General features: G+C 41.3%; 1 protein-coding gene across 15 annotated transcripts in view; it reads right to left on the reverse strand.

The window, feature by feature from the left end:
* MYO1B (myosin IB) overlaps positions 1 to 17,319 on the reverse strand; it is a 135,746-nt gene that overhangs the window by 58,193 nt on the left and 60,234 nt on the right. For all 15 annotated transcript variants that reach the window (XM_040069302.2, XM_058421289.1, XM_040069303.1 and 12 more), the window contains one exon: positions 905 to 999. In XM_040069302.2, coding sequence (XP_039925236.1) covers positions 905 to 999 — 95 coding nt within the window. The remainder of the gene's footprint in view (positions 1 to 904; positions 1,000 to 17,319) is intronic.

A 17,319-nucleotide genomic window follows, 5' to 3' on the forward strand; every position in this document is an offset into this window, starting at 1 on the left:
ACTTCAAGACCTCTCAATTGGATGCCACTGATCAAAGAGCACCAAAGGTGATGTCTACACTTTGTACGTGCACAAAAGTCTTGGAAAGCAGCTTCTTGTTACCTACTTTGAGTCTTGCTCAGAATAAGCACACAAAGCCCCACATATTCTCAGATGCAAAGGAAAAATCTCTCAAATTACTTGGAAACAGATGTATGCCTTCCTACCCGCCGTCTCTTTTGCCTCTGTTTTAAATTGCTATCTTTGAAAATAACTGGCTTCCTTCTTTTTTAAGGTCTACCTAAAATGTACTGCAGTTATGCAATCCTCACTTGGTTTCTAACCTTCCAGTTTAAAAAGTAGAAGTCATTTTTAAGGGAACGTCATCTTTGCCTAAGAAACTTGGTGTTCTGGCACACAAGCCAATCTTAGCACTGCAGCTGAGCACAGTGTGCAAAAGGCTGATAAAATTTCCAAAGTAACTGGCTAAAGTTATTTATTTTCCTTAGATAAATAGCATAATCCAGTTTTTAAGGGCATATATTTATTGAGAGACAAGTGGAGGTATCAAGTCTAGAAAACTCACAGCATTCAGTTTTCCACGTCTTCAAGTTTCCCACCAGGACAGCCTAAATGTTTTCTGGGTCTTGAAATACTCTGTGACAAGTCAGCATTACTTTGGGACAACTCTGGCTACTGACGAGGACACTGTAGACGTGGCACTCCAACGTGGTGAGAGTGGGAAAAAACCCTGTTTTATGTGAGTTCACAGCTGCAGCAACAGGAGTGGCAGCACTCCCTTTCTGCAATGGCCAGACACATGAGGATTTACTGACATCTCTCAACCCTTACCGACTCCAGCTTCCCTTTGCAAGACTCTGAACAGCCCAGAGTGTATTTTAATCAGATCCTAACTGGCCCTTACCTGTTTTCCCAGCTCCACTCTCTCCCGTAATAAGGATGCATTGGTCTTTGTCCTGGTCCCTTAAAGACCTGTAAGCTTCATCAGACAGAGCGAAGCTGCAAAGAAATAACAAGACAATTGAGAATTAGGGGAAAAACAAAACAAAGAAAACCCACCTACCAAATACTGACAATAATTACAATGTCCTTCACACATCCAGGAAGAAAAAAAACCAACAAAACCTCAAAACTCTCCGAGTGCTAATGTTCCATAAGTGGTGAAGCGTTCATTTTCCAGATTATAAAGACCCACAGAAGCAAAATGGATACTTTTTCTCAGAGGCTTACTTGGGCCTCCTTCAGGAACAAGCAAAGATTATCTTGAAGTTTTCCTAAAGATAGCCAAGTCAAAACAAAATAACAGAATTTTAGGGAAGCGTAGCTATCTTTCTTCATTGAACAAAATGTTATATTCTCCACTGAAAAAATGTCAGTGCAACATCAAGGCATAGTTTGTCTGAAGAGGTCTCTAAGATACAAGAAAGAGGAGAACCCTGAGCAATAATTACACCATAAGCCACAAATTCTGGTCAGCAAGAAGAAATCTCACAACCTTGTAAAACACTGAGCATTTTAAGCCTTTGGGTATAGCTGAACTTGTGCATAAATATGCAAAATTATTTCTCACTAACTTTTCTTAACCTAGTAAGTGAGATGTGATGTAGGGAACCTAAAGAAAGTTACAAGAACCAACAGATTTCCTGTACCAAAAATGTCTTTTCCTGGAGCTCAGAATATCCTGACCCTGAAACTCCCGGGCTGCAATTTGAATCCAGATGTGCTCTGCTGCCTTGCAGCAACATATACTTTGGAGAAATGCAGACGCTTCACTTATATTTAGTTTTCTTTAGTAGTAATTTTGAAACAGAATAAAGATTTTCTTTCAACTGCATTTTTCAATTAATGGAATGAAGTACTCTGGAAACTAAGCATTTTCCCCTTGGAAAAACTTAAACAAGTAGTATTTGGAAAAAGACATAAAAGCAAAATCCAAATAAAAAGGCACACGTGCATAACTCAATTAAAGAAAAACTATGATATCCAAACACGGCATTATTTTTATGTGAAATAAACAGCTGTTCAACACACCAAGAACTTTGTTAGATTACTGCATCTGTAAAATATTTAGTGTTTATATACATCCAAAAGTGGTTATTGCTTATTATTTACAGCAAACAAACCATGTATGAAAAACGAAAATGAACTCTCAGGTCAAAGTAAGATGCAGAGCCATTTCAGGTTCAACGCACTTTTTAGAAATTTGATTCTTTATTCTACAACAGTTCAGGAGCTTCACATTCAGCTGATAACAGCAAACAGATCAAGTACTTGTTTTGGACAGCATAGCTATATAGGGTGCTTTTCTTTTCCACAGGCAAGCACAGCTCCTTTATAGAAGAGCAAGCTCTTTGTCACAACACCAGTTATGGGAAGCGAGAGCAGCACAATGCAAGCACTGAGAGCCACGCAGGGCCTTTTCTAGGGGCTCCTATTGCTGCAGTTTGAAAGCTTCCAATATTAAACCTGTGTATACTAAAATTAGTCCATACTTATTACCACTGTCCCTTAGCTTCAGGCTTCTCCCCCCAAAAATTTATGATATCTTATCTCCAATTTATCCCCAGGTGCATGTGCAACACTCTTTTTTCTACTTCCTCACCCCTCACCTGTACTGGACTCATCTCACATTTGCTTATTTGGGTTTTAGTTTTGTTTGCCTGTTTGGCTTTATGGCCACATCATGTTACCAGCCCAACCACCCTGCAAGAGACCCAGGTAACCAAGTGAGGGGCATTCTGAAAGATTTGGGAAACGGAGAAATCAATACCTCGCAGCTCCTTTGCTCCTCAGCAATAACACCCTCCTCTCCCTCTCCAGAGCCTGCCAAGGATGCTCACGCCATCCTTTCCCCCCTCTTTGTGTCCCTCCCATCTTCTCTCCTGCAGCACATCTGCCTGCCCAGCTCTGTGACCCGCCCAGGGCTCCACCTCTCCCCGCTGCTTTTCTCCAGCCAGTTTTGTCCAAGGCACTAAATCACAATTCTCCTCTCTGCACAGATGGCTGGACCATCCACTTAACACCCACGATCAAAGGTCATTAACTCCTTTTGATACATATCCCATTGAACCCGGAGCAAGGCTGCTCTCTCAAACCTTAATACTGCTGTGCCGATTGAAGCATTTGAACTCTGCAGTTCAGCTGGAGGTGAAAATGTGTTTATGAGAGAGTAGCAGGCTGTAATGTTTTTAGCATTACAACAAAGTCACATTGTGATGTGGCCAACATGCTGGAGAACTAGCAAAAAAAAAAAAAAAAATTATTCTGCTGCTGCGAGACCATGACACAATTTCTGGCACCCATTTTACTGTTTGGAATCCAAACTACAGTAGCAAGAACACTTTACCAGACTCTGTTACAGGACATATTTAGGAAATTAATAATATTTGTTGAATGTTGCTGCAGATATACTTGCAATTTGAAAAGTACAACGGCACTCAGAAAAGCTTATTCCAGCACAGATTGCCTCCCTTTTTGCAAGGAAAAAATTAAAAGCAACAGGATGGAGATAAAAGAAGTAAACTGTTGAGCATTCATGGGCCACGCGAGACAAACTTTATCAATAATGCTGTGATTTCCACAGGTTTGACTGAGGGAAACTGTCTTTCAGCAAGAAGACTGAAACATTTTTCAAATTTACAGACTGGATAGCTCATTCTGTGCCTCTTACCCTTCAAACAATCTTGGCCATCAACAAGATTTTTACTTTTGAAACAATTTTCTTGGCAGTAGTTTCACACTGGAAAATGAAATCAGCATCAAGCACAGAGGAAGTATTCTCTGTTGATATACTGAGTTACGAGTTAATCAGCTTAGTACCCATTCATCTTTTCTAACACACTGAATTTAAGTTTCTCAACAGCCCCTGTCAAAATGTATTTTACTGCTTGATGTATTTATTAACTCTGCCTGCACTGCATAGTTAAAGACAGCAAACCATGCTTTTTATCCTTCCTCCACAGAAAAACTGAGAGCCTAATACTGCAATGAGGTTTTTGAAGTTGGAGGAGAGGGGGATTTCCTTCAGTTCTGGTTTAATCCAATCTAGTCAGAGGTTTCCTGCCATTTTCTCCAATCTACACAACCCACAAAGCCAATACTCCACCAGGGTATCAAATATTATCTACTACAGACAAAAGAAAAAATAAGTCAACTCATTTCAAAAGAAGTTTTGCATAAGTAGTTATCAAAAGTGACCCAGTAGAAGTGTTGTAAAATCTACCACTGATTTTTCTACCACTGTTCCAACAATCCAACTGGAAGAGTAATAACCAAGAGTCTATTTAAACAACTAAGACTCGTCTTTCTAGCACTGCAAAAGTGAAATAGCACATTTGTGTCAGTCTGAACAAAGATCTTTATCTTAAAGAAAAAGACACATCTGTTCAGATGTCATCTTAACTTTCATGGCACCACATTGCACCTCACAGTCCTTCCTATCTATTATCTATTACAGTAACAGAAAACCCAAACAAAAACAAACTTTGAGCCTTTTAGTTCAAACTCTTACCCAAAAAAAAAAAAAAAAAAAAGCTATTTCCTATTTGTTTAAAAAATAATTTCATTTAAGATCATTTAAGTTTAACACATATTAAGGGTGTATAGACAAAGGGTCCCAGCCTTTTCCTTTTAGCAACATAAAGAGACAGCTCTGCGAAGTCAACATTTGCAACCATGGATTTAAACCACATACCACTCTTTGAGCCACCTCACAATTACAGAGCCGAAGTAAAATTTCAGAATAGTTTAAAAAGTAGTTATAAACCATGTGTTTCGAATTAGCTGATGAGCGCATCAGCAGTGTCAGCTACCATACCTTATAATAAGCTCCCCTTTGATTTTTAGGTTTTCATGGAGGAAGATGACATTCTCTTACCACAACAAACACAGAAATATTTCCTGTAGTTCTCTTTTAGCTAGGACTTAAATATAGAAGCAATTTGAAATCGAAACGCCGCCCACACCTAGCTCAGTAAGAAGGCTCTGCTTCTTTATAGCATGGCCTGTTCAGCCACAAGCTATAGATGGCCACATCTGTCACAAAGTCCTAACCCAAAAATTTAACAAGGGGAAACAGCATAGCCTTCCAAGGGAGATTTCCAAAGGGCTCTAGCAATTTTCAGCATCTCAACAGCATCTCTGTGCTAAAACAGTAAACCGGGGTCAGGAAGAGACAGGAGCGAGGTTCCCACCTGCTCACCCCGAAACAAGCAGCAAGGGCTGTATTTGAACACTCCAGATTGCACCAACAGTTGCCATAAAAACCTTGCTCTTATAGTCAGAAATTCACTTCACAGGAGCAGCTTTTCTACCATCTTTTTCCTTTAAGCCAAACTCACCAGGATCAGTATTTGCCAGATACCAGTACTTCTTTGGGCTATCATTTTCATTCTTTCTTTCATTTTCCTCAGCATTCTCAAGTAAAAGTAATTAGTTAACACCATTTTAAATTCTCTCCAGTTGCTCCTCTCATGCATGTATAGAGCCAATTCACTTCTCCAGCAGCTGTTGCTTTGACTCAGAGACCCTTGGTCCCCGTTTCAGAACATCCATTGCTTAATCTTGGCCGTTGGCTCCTTTGCTACTTTCAAAGGAAATGAAGAAAACCTCTTTTTTTGTCTGTTCCAATTCCTCATGAAGCAGAGTCCTGGTACCAGGGCTCAACTGCTCAGGTACCATTTCTGTCCAAACGTGTCTAAACACACTGGCAGGATGCTAACAGCCAGCACTCATCAAAAACTATATGCCATGCTAGACTAAAAAGAACAGCAGCAATACGTAAATTGTGCATGCACTTTTGATAAAAAATTTACATAAAATTTAATTACTTCAAGTTTACTTAAGAGCATCATTTAATTTCCTTCCTACTTTTTCTGAATGCACAGAAGTGCTCAGTAGCAGGGTAACAGGAAAGAAATTATTTCTTTCTCTCATGACATGCAGTGAGGGAAACATCAGAATTACAGTTTGTTTCAGTATGAAAATTCTAACAACCTGAGCTAGGAAGAGTCTAAGCAGATTTTATCAAGTGCTTTGAGGCTTTACGTTGTAAATCATCACTATTTGCTCTATATATTCCCCCACCCATTGAAGCTCAGTGGAAAATTCACCATTCAGGAAAAACAACTGTAAGAGATTATTTATAGTATTAACTCATAGTGCAGAATCATTTAATTGCCCTAAGGATAAAAAGTGTTCTCCCATTTTCCATAATTACAAACTGTCTCATGTTCAGCACTTTGACACACTTGAAAAGAAAAGGTTGATTAGCCTGCCACTGGAGTGAATAAAGTAACAGCTGAATTGATGGAGCATCAGCTAGGACAGACCTTCACAGGCAAGCAGCTGCTCTTTCAAAAATGCCAATCAGGGGAAAAAAATAAAACAAATTTAAACACCAGGATAAAGAGGTGTGCTAAGACAGATGGAAAGCCTTTGCTCCTATTCATATCCTCCATTTTTATTTTCCTGGTGAGCACAGAAACCTGTTTTATCAACAGCACTGTGTGGTAACACACACAGCAGAAGGGCACCTCCTGCACAGGCCTCCCCACTTTGTTATTCACCGTGAGCCACTGTGACATTATTAGAGGCAGAATAAAGCCCAAAGCTGTGCAAATCAGCCCATTTGATTTGTAAGAAGCAGCCATCATTTACAGAAGGGAAGGGAGAGAGACAAAGGAAAGAGGAAAAGGACAAAGCCACTCAATTTTCCTGAGTAAAACACTTCAGTACACAGGCTAATATTAAGCCAGAGGGATTTATTTTCTGGTAGACTGGGAATATAATATAACCTCTGCTGCTCACACATACACTGCAGGTTTAGCAGAAGACTTGTCTCAGACCAATAACCTGAGGTTTGTACAAAAAGAAAAAAGTTCCTGCTGAAAATCTTGTCTTTCTCAGACTGAAGCAGATTTAAGATGTGTTCAATGAATTTCAACTCCAAGACCTCCCTACAGAGAGGTTCAGACAATTCTTCTTCCCAAAACACTGTGCCTGCACAACCTCCCAGCTCACCAAAGCCTGGTTTCCCTCTCACAGGATGGTATGCATTTCCACTCTAAGGCAGGCTTTATCTGTTTTGATCGCTTCCTTTTACTGTAAGAAAAGAAAAAATTAAAAAGAAAAAATCTAAACCAACAGCGATGCTTCCCCAGCACTGTACAGAAAAGCCAAAAAGGCAGCCATTGATTTTCTGCCTATTTGGACAACATCTAAGACATCTTGTTAGAGCTCACATTAACATGGTGGAAAACAAGAAGGACCTTTTACCAGGAGCCTGTGACCCAGCTATTGCCTTATTTTCCTTCAACCAGTGCAAAACAGGATCTCCGTAGCTGAGGATGACCACGCCACTTGCCAATCCAGACTACAAAATAAAGCCTCCCTCGGGGTTTCAGCAAGGCTGGTAAGCATGGCCACATCCCACCCACGGCAGGGCTCGTCCTGTCAGCTGGCAGTGAACACACCCAGCAGCCCACGAGGAGAGGGGCCTGGGCACGGGCACAGGGGTGGGTCCCGCGAGGAGTGCAGGCTGGTGGCAGAGGGGAGCAGCAGGCAGAACCCTGGTGCTGCAGATAACCAAGCCAACAGGCCCATCCATCCATCCCCGTCCCCCTGACACGTTTCCCACGGAGCACCAGGCTGAGCTGGGTGCTCCAGGGCACACCAAGCTGAGCTGAGGTGGACCAGTGCCAGCTGTACACACCATAAACACCCACAGCTGCACACAAACACAACTCGTGACTTTGCCCCAAGAAGGGAACTAAAATAGCAAACTCCTGTGTGGAGCAGGCTCACGCTGTCGAAGTGAAGAAACACATAAGTCAAGGTGGGACAGGGAAGCAGGTATCTCCTCGATTTTCAGAAGAGCAGCTTGGCTTGGATTCCCTCTTGACCAGTCCCATTTTCCTTGAAATTACGACAGCCAGCTGGAAGGCACATAACCATCACCTCCTCACCCACGCTACCACTCTGTGGGCTCAGTCCAGCACAACCCAGTCCGTCCCAGTCCCACAGCATTAACCAGATGAGTCTGTCACCAAACACTCTTGCCCCAAACACCAGGCTGCATCACCCAAGGCAGACACCAGCCCCTACGTGGTCACACAGGAGGACACAGACAGGGCCCCCACACACCTACCCCAAGTCAATCTGATGTCACGTGCACTACAAAGATTTCAAGTTTCTTGAGGGAAAAGGCATTTCTGATTTAAAAAAAAAAAAATCAATAATTTTATTGGGCTAGGATATCCTTGAAGGGAACTACAGGAAGTGTTTTCTATTGTTTCACCCAAAATCAGATTTAATTAGGTGTTTATTTGCTAGGATGAACTTCAGGCTTGATTTAATGACCGCCTAAACCAGCCAAGTCCTTACACTCTCTGTGTTCTTACTGCAAAACTATAGGCTGAAGCTTCGTGGTAGCCGTATTTTACATCAGAACTGAACTGCCATCCCAAATGCACTACAGGAGCCTGCAGACACCAGGCAAGAAGCAGCTTCATGGTACAGCAGAAATGCTGATGGCAAGCTCCTCATTTTTCTCCATGGACCTTTCAAAGCTTCCCAGTCCCTGAGGCTGGGCCTGTAAAATTTGGAATTTATTCCACTTCCCTGGTTCAAATGAAGCAGCAAGGAGTCAGACAGCTGAACAGTAAGGGAAGAGAGGGGCAGACTGATTTGCCATGCTTGGCTTCTGTCAGAGTTTAACTAGAGGGCACAAAATTATTTAAAACCCCAGTTTACTGTTTCAACTACGCAGAAGCAGATTTGAATTGCACTTCTGAGCTTTTGCATACATATGGAAATGAAGGGCTGGTGGGACAGGGAGGAAAAAGGAGCAGGAGAAAATAGTCATTCCCTTTCTGCATGGAAACAGAGACTCTCAATATTTTCACAAAAACCTGAACTTGTTTCTGTACCTAATACAGAATGTGTCTGAAACACAAGGAAGTTCACGTGCCAAACACACATGTTCAGTTCAGCTTGGACCAAATTTTACATAAACGAAATCTTTTTATGCAGAAAAAGAAATGTTTTGATTGTGCTGCTATACCATGAGAATAGCATGCTAACAGTAAACTCCCCCCAAAAAACTGCAATCCATCTTGTCTTAGCTGACTACAAAGAATATGTTTTCCATCAAAATGAAGCAAAGCAAAGCAAATATTCCTCATTTTTAAAACACAGACAGTGATTACAAAGGGGTCCTTAAAATTATTCATAGCTAATTCAGAAATAACAAGGCTAGACTACAGGTTAAGTTGGATACTTAGAAGACAAGACTATAATCCTATCAGAGGAACAATGATCATTATAACTCATTTCTTCCTATACAGACAGGAATGTACTGCGAATCGCTTTTCTCCTTTTTAATTTATAAATAGGATGTATCTTTGGAACTTATAGTGTGTGCTTTTCCCAGATAGTGGCAGAACACTGATGTGCTGTGTTCAAAAATTCCCAGTGACTTCTTCACCTCACAAATGAAACCACAATAGGGCTGTACTGGTTTGGGGGTTTTCCAGGGGCATTGAAGGGCAGAGTGCTGCTCTCATGATTTTGCATGAAAAAGTGTTTAGCAAATAGTGTTCCATGTCTCTGCTTCAAAAAAAAAACATTCTCCTGCTTAGCAAATAGAAAATCCTGCTTTTTTTTCCTGCAGCCCTAGGAAGCATCCTAAAGTCAGAAATAAGCAATTTCCTCCTGATGCAGCAACAGCAGAGATACAACAAGTCAAATTTTGGAACCATGCAGGATTTATTGATACCATGTGTTCATGCAGGGGCTTTTCTCACAGCAAATAATTTTATTGCAGAGCTATCAGTGCTTTCCAAACAAATTTGTTCTACTTTGCTAACTCCAGAGAGAAAAATATATTTATTCCTTTATTCTAAAGTAAAGAAACATGTTCCAATACTCAGGGAGAGAAAAACAGCAAAGTGATGTGTGCAGTTTCACATACTCACTGCACAGAAAAGGACATGTTTTAAAAGGTCTCACCCCACAAGAAAGTAATCCAGCACAATTAAATTCCAGCGTGCAGCACATACCTGAGAGCTACAACATCTCAAAAGATACACTGTGGAGTGACTTCACAGCTCTGTCTGTGAGACAGGTAAATAGATGTCAGCCATGCATTAGTGCCACAGTCTGCCAGCAGAAAAAATGCCAAGCATTCCACCAAATTCATATCCCAGTAATGGAGAAATAGAATCAGACAATCATAGGACTGGATTGGAAAGGACCTTAAAGATCATCTCGTTCCAGCCCCTCTGCCATGGGCAGGGACACCTTTGCTAGACCAGGCTGTTCAAAGCCCCATCCAGCCTGGCCCTGAACACTTCCAGGGATGGGGCAGCCACAGCTTCTCTGGGCAATTGTTCCAGTCTCTCACCACCCTCGCAGTACAGAATTTCTCCCTGGTATCCAATCCAATCCTACTCTCAACCTGAAGTCAGTTCCCCCTGAACTGTCACTTCATGCTCTTGTCCCTCTCCCCCTTTGTTGCGGGCTCCCTTCAGGTACAGGAAGGCTGTAATTATGTTGTCACCCCAGAGCCTTCTCTTCTCCAGGCTGAACAATTCCAGATCTCTCAGCCTTTCCTCACAGGAGAGTACTCCATCCCTCTGATCCATCTGGAGTCCTTCCAACAGGTCCATTCCTTCCTGTGCTGAGGACCCCAGAGCTGGATGCAGCCCTGCAGGTGGGGTCTCACTGGAGCAGGGTAGAGGGGCAGTAGGAATATTCTCACATTCTCAGGGCTATTTGTAAGCTAAACTGAATTGCTAATCACCAGATTTGAAATCTAGGCTCTAACAAAGGCTAGAATGCAACTGCCCACAAGTTTATCAGAGACAACAGTGACAGAACTGCAAATAAAAGTAATTCGCTTATCTGGAAAACATCTGAAAGGCAATGTCAACACTATGTAATTACATAGTTATGCTGCTGCTCTACTCAGAGGTGTTTCTGAATCCTTTTGGATTTTGCAAGTAACTCTTAAATTCTCTTAACAAACCAAGTAGTTTGTTAAGACGTTAAGAAGCCTTACACAACTCAATTTCTGCCTCCCAGCTCTCTTTTCCAAATAAAGTCCCTGCCATGAACCCCCGGGCAAAGGAGGCACTAAAGCTTATCTGAGCTTCTGAGAGCTTGTCAGCTCAGGTACAACATCGAGCTAACATGTCTATCTAGTCTATTAAACGGCATTTGCTCAAGTTTGTGAATGAGATTTGTGTACATGTGTCCAAAATTATCTTTCTATGAACGGTCAAAGCAAGAAATGAAAAGCCTCCTTCAGGCGACTCAAACACGAGGCTCCAATTCAGCCCACGTGGACTATTTCCAGCAACAATCTACTGCATCTACATCCTTGGTTGGAATGCTGATGCTCAAGGAGGATGTCAACTGCACATATTTGTTTTCATCCTCACTAAGAATCATCTTGGAGTAATTAAGACCAGTTGCAGCTTGAACTCCACCAAGGTTTAGCAACTAAAAATCATTTCTGCAGTACGTAAAATGGAAAGTGTATGAAAGAAAAATGCAGATTTAAACTAATTTACTGAAATGGCCACAATTAAACCATCTCTGTAGTTCAGACCTTTGTAAACCCGAGTCCCAGCTCTCTTATCTACTCAAAACATAAGTACGAGATTATTCAGTGTGCTAGACTGTAAATATTAAGACTGTATTTCCTGATTCCTAACATGAAAAAGTTTATCCTTAATAACCCAAACTACATTAACCATGCTGTACCCAGAACTGAATAAAAACAGTCTTCTGCATAGTGGTGCTGATGAAAAGAGATTGAATGGGAAACGATCTCCCGTTAACAGTGGTACAATATCTGAAATTTCACTAGCATTTCTTTAAGGCTTTAAACATCAACCTTGTTTACGCAGTATCGAAAAATCACGACAAAGGCTCCTAAGAGAGCAGATGGGCATTTTCTGGGGTGCTCTAAATTGCTTAAAGGAAAAAAAAAAAAAAAAAAAAAGGAAGAAAAAAAGACAACCATTGAACACAATGAGACACTTCCAATGAAAGAACAACAGCTGTTCTTCCTTGCAATTTGAAATCCCAGATCTTAAAGAGAGGCTGCCAGTGCAGGAAGGGCATAATGAAAACTCTGGTCCATGTGCACACAGTGCATAAAATAGGATTTGTCTCCTTTTTGACAGGGCCTCTACCTGTCCTCACTTTTCAGACTGCATTTAAGAAAGGAAACACAGCAGTGTCTCCTTTTTAAGTATAACTCATTATTTTCAGTATGCAAAAAGTCCCAAAATTCTAATGAAAGCTATTCAACATTCTACTTCATGTGACAATGTGAATTAGTTTTAAAAAAACTTGGTATTTTATATCCTAAAAATATCAGTGGCATAATATGAATGCTGGACAGAACAATCCAGTTCCAGGAAAATGAGAGAAATGGGATCTGGCAAAACAGTTACCATAAGTTTGGACTGCCGAAGCATTTACACACATCCCTGACATATATTCAAGCACCTTTTTTTTTTTTTTCTTAATTATTTTTGGTCTAATAATCTAGCCAAGTTCCAAATTTTTCTGTACTTACAAATAAACACAGACTATAAACAAATACACTCAGATGCAGGGGAAAAAAAAAAGAGAGAGAGAGATCGTCACAGATAACTAAAAACATTTGACTCTCCATCCCCAACGTGACTGAAGTCAAAAGTGAAGTATGTTGTGTACAGGGGTACGAGTAAATATTTGAAAACAGTTCTGAAAACAAAGTTATTTTCCTGAGGCTCTAAGCCAGCAGTTAATTCATGAAGGATGCTCCGAGATTATTTTCCTTTGTACACCATGACAACAATTATAGAGTTACAGAAGCATCTGGAACAGAACTCGAGTTAAGTATTTCCCTTAGAAGCTCACTATGTTTTAAAGGTACCCAAATTCTTGCATTCCTCTTCCCCATGAAGCCCCCTGGGCACGTGAGTCTTGGCTAGGACCACACACAGCTCTCCACTCCAAGGGACACGCTGATGGATGAGCAGGCTCTCCTGGAGCCAGGTGGGTCCTGCCAAGAGCAGGGGACCTCAGGAGCTGTGACTGACAGCACTGCCAGCTGGCGTGGCTGTGGACACTCCAACAGTTTGTGAGCCAGCAGAACTGGTGCTTTTGAATGCTTTTGTCACAGCAGAACACGCTGGTGCAGCTTCTGAGAGACCTAGAGATGAGGGAGGGTGAGACCAGGGGCAGTCAGCACGCTCCGGCTTCTGGGGTATTTTGGGAGGCAGTTTTGCCTTGATGCTTTTTATATCCCCTGAGGTCTCTATATATACTCCTTCCTAGGCTAGGAAGTGTTTAAATGCCACAGGAGCACAGAAATCCACCCTGGCTCCACACAGCCCTGCCAGCCCCAGCCCACCAGAGCGAAGTTCTGCTGCTGCATGACATCGTCTGTTCCCACCTTGGGTATCCCATGTCCTGGGCACCAACAGCAGAACAACAGCACCAGTGCCATGCAAAAAGAATTTAAAGGGCTCTTTCATTTCTTAATTTAGATTGAGCTACTTAAGAGGACCAACAGAAAGGCTCGTTCCACCAAACTTTGGAATCCAGTCTAAATGTCACTCCAGAATATTCTGAAAATTGAAATAAAGCACAACATTCATATATACACTGCTTTTTCAGGCTGTTTATACTTCTTGGGTATTGGGTGCATTTTTGGAGCTTCCTTACATCCACACATCCTGCCATAAGTCAGTTCCTGTATTATTCTGCATTATTAGAAAATTTCATGCAATCTAAAACCAGCAGCAAACAAGCAACTACTGTTCTTGTCAATAAGACTATATCCAACTCTGGAGCACTGGGGTGAGATGGCTGCATTACATGCTATCCAAACCCACTGAAACAGCCCTGCTCAAACTTCAGGAAAAAGCAAAATTTGTTGTTGCATGTGGGACCCTGCTTTATACCTTAAGCCTCCAAAGCCCTGGCAAAATGCTCTTCAGAGGTCATTCACTTCAATATGGCCACATCACAACCACCCTCCTCAAAACTCTTGTTGCCTCAGAAGGACTTCTGAGGTCTCTAACCAACTGTAAAATGTAGGAAAGTCTGCATGCCATGATTGGTGTAGAGAACACTGCAACAGAAGAGGCTTTTCTCAGGCATGAAGTCCTTCTGGCTCTTGAAGCTTCATCCCCTTTTCCCCTCTATGCTTGAGGGACTTAAATTCATGGGCACACCACATCCAGCTCTGCCTCTCTACAGAAGTTAAGAGAATAATGAGTCTGATCGCTACCAGAAAAAGACTTCAAGGTTCCCTGTAGGGCTCCACTCCCCTCTTCTTCTTTCAATTCACTCCAAGCTTGGGTTTAACAATTAGGTTTTGACAGCCCTCCCTAAATGCTATTTATGATTTCCACCAGTCATAGATGTTCCCTCCCTGGCCAGTGGTCAATTGTGCCAGCTAACCTCTGAAGTGAGCATCTTCCCTCAGCCATAAATCTCTTCTGAAAGCAGAACTCTGCTGAGCCACATAAATAAGTCCAAAGACTGAGTCACTGGAGAAGTCAGGAATTATGAGGAATAAGAAGAAAATGTCTGTAAAACCAGATACTGCAAGGTGAAGAAGACCCCAGTGGGGTGGTTAAAAAAAAAAAAAAAAAGAAAAAGAAAGAAAGAAAATTAAGATTAGGAACGTACAAACGGGAACGGAAATGTTAAAATAAACATACTGGAGCAATGAAAGACACTTAACTATTTCACAGACTCTCATCCCACCATCATCATCTTCAACAAGTAAAGAAAGCTACTACGCATCCTACCACTCTGCTACCTATGGGTAAAAGCTTAGTTTTACGTACAAGTAAAAACTATCCTTCACGACTGGAGCTTTATCACACCCTTCAGACAAAAATACTTGCTTTACATAATAGAGGAAAAAGAGTTACTGAAACCTTGGTGTTCCTGAAGACATCTGATCCTTTAACACCAGCAGAAAAAGAAAGAGAGCCATAAGCAAAAATATAACTTCAATATTCAGCATTTACATTGGCTCAAAAGTTGAAAAGGAGACAGCAAATTGTATCCATTGTCAGAGTAACTGCAGATATGCACAGGATAATGATTTATCCCAATAATTATCTACATGACAATAATTGAAATGAGGAGCGTTAATAAATTCCTTATTGCATTTTAAGAGGTATCACACTGATATATTTGTGCTTGTATCCCATGTAAAGGCAAGGTTTCCTGGAGATGCCTGCATATATTTAAGTCTAAATTGGAAAGCTTTTCATGCAAAACTATTCAGAAAATTGCAGAAATGTCGATTTAAAAGAATGAATAATAAGTAAATAAAATATACTGCAAATTGCCTAAGTGGAATTCACTAAGTGTCTGATAAAAGCCACCTCCAGATTTCTAATGTTGCTCTAAAAACTTCAGTGCGTAGTCAAAAAGAATGAACAGGACTGAACTCTTACTTGAATGTAGCTGGCCATTAGCAGTACAACTACCACTTTTACTTTGTCCCTCAACTTAAAATAACCTGCAATTCTTTTAGAGCAAGCAGGTATGGCATCCCAGACCATAAAGGAGAGCAAAAAAGCCATGTGTCACCTCTGCCAGGGACAGAGAGCTGCTAGTAGCCAGGAGACAAGGTTAAAACAGGAAATTCAAAAAAGCACCTACATTCCAATCCCTTAATGCAAATCTGTTACTGGTAGGAAAGTGATACAGCATGATGGTTACAAATACGTGGGATGATAATCTATTTGATTTCCCATTGCATTCACTTCAAAGATGACAGCAGCTGCCTTTGTCACCAGCAAAAATCAATGTAAAACAGCAAGATAGACAGCTTGGTTTGCTCTCATGACTATCTCAGCCACAAGGTAAGCAAAGCAGCAATTACATCAACTGAAAGAGTAATTACATCAACTGAGAGAGCAGAACAGAAGTGTAAGAACTGCACAAATCAAGCAGCAAACTGTTTGAACACTGAATTGTCATACTCTGCTCTGCCAAGCCAGAGACAAGTTTGATCCTGCCTTGCAGATAAAGACAAAACCAGCAAGATTAACAACATTGAAACAAAAACAGCAAGCCAGCAATTAAAAAGCTTGGTAAACTTCCTATTACACCTATGCAAATAGCCACAGACTATGAAAACAAGCATTCCGGGAGACTAGAAAAATAACACTTCTATTACACGGTGCTACAACAACAGTAGTGCACTTAGGGAGGAATGAACTATTAAAATAAAACCTCCTGGATCAAGTTTTATCAGCTATAATGCTTATCCAAAATCACCTGACCAGAAACTCCCTCTCAGCAATTCAGTTTGGCTGCCCATTCAATGGCAGCTACTCTAGTTTCCAGAGATCGTTAAAAAAAACAAAAAACACACCAGAAAAACAAACCCTGTCCAAGCCCTGCAATTAAGTATTAAGTGGCGTCACTGAAAGCATCAGTCACTCTCACAGACGCTCTTGAGGAAACACAGAGCAGAGGACAAGGTGTTCCCTCCCTCCCCTTTCAGATTAGGGCCAAGAAAACACCTGAAGAGAGATTTCACTCCCTAAAGTATGTTTCCTCCAGTGACCATATGCGGCAGGAAATCCACAGGTATGGATTTCCTTCATGTCATCATAAATTTCTGTCTCTTTTTCCTTCAGTTTTCCTGTGCTGGCCAAGCCTGCTCTCTAACTGGGACAGCTGATGTTCTCAAGCACATCCTTCCTACCCATCACACTGAGGCACACACAGGTAGCTCCAGCCTAGACAGAAGCTCACATGAAACTCCTGGAAAATAAATAAAACACGATTTTGTTTCTCCAGGAGCTCCCACACAGAGCTGTACCTGTGGGAACATCCCATGGCAGATTGCTCTAGAGATGCTGACACTTAAATCCTGGGCTTCCCAAACCGGAATGTTCTCTCCAAAACCGCAGACATTGGAGAATTTGAGCTGTTATACCAACAGGAGATGGAAGAGTTTCAGTGCCATACTGACCTGGTTTCTATGGCAATCTCTAACCAAACCACTGCTAGAAATTTTGCTTTCATTAATTGCTTGCATTCTTCTAGCTAGCACTGGTACCAAGGTTGTATTGTTTATACAAAAGAGATGTTGAAGTAAGAAACACTCTAATTTCATTTCCAGACACTTTCTAGGTCGGATGCATTACTTTCCTTCTAAACAGTCGAGAAGTTTACTTTACTTTACTCAGGATCACAAAACAGGAGCCAAAAGTTTTTCCCAAGGCACACTTAAACGGTGCAGTGGACTTACCCACAATCAATTCTTCTCAAGAGTCCATG

This window comes from Hirundo rustica, chromosome 7 (assembly GCF_015227805.2).
Source record: "Hirundo rustica isolate bHirRus1 chromosome 7, bHirRus1.pri.v3, whole genome shotgun sequence".
NCBI classification, from domain to species: Eukaryota; Metazoa; Chordata; class Aves; order Passeriformes; family Hirundinidae; genus Hirundo; species Hirundo rustica.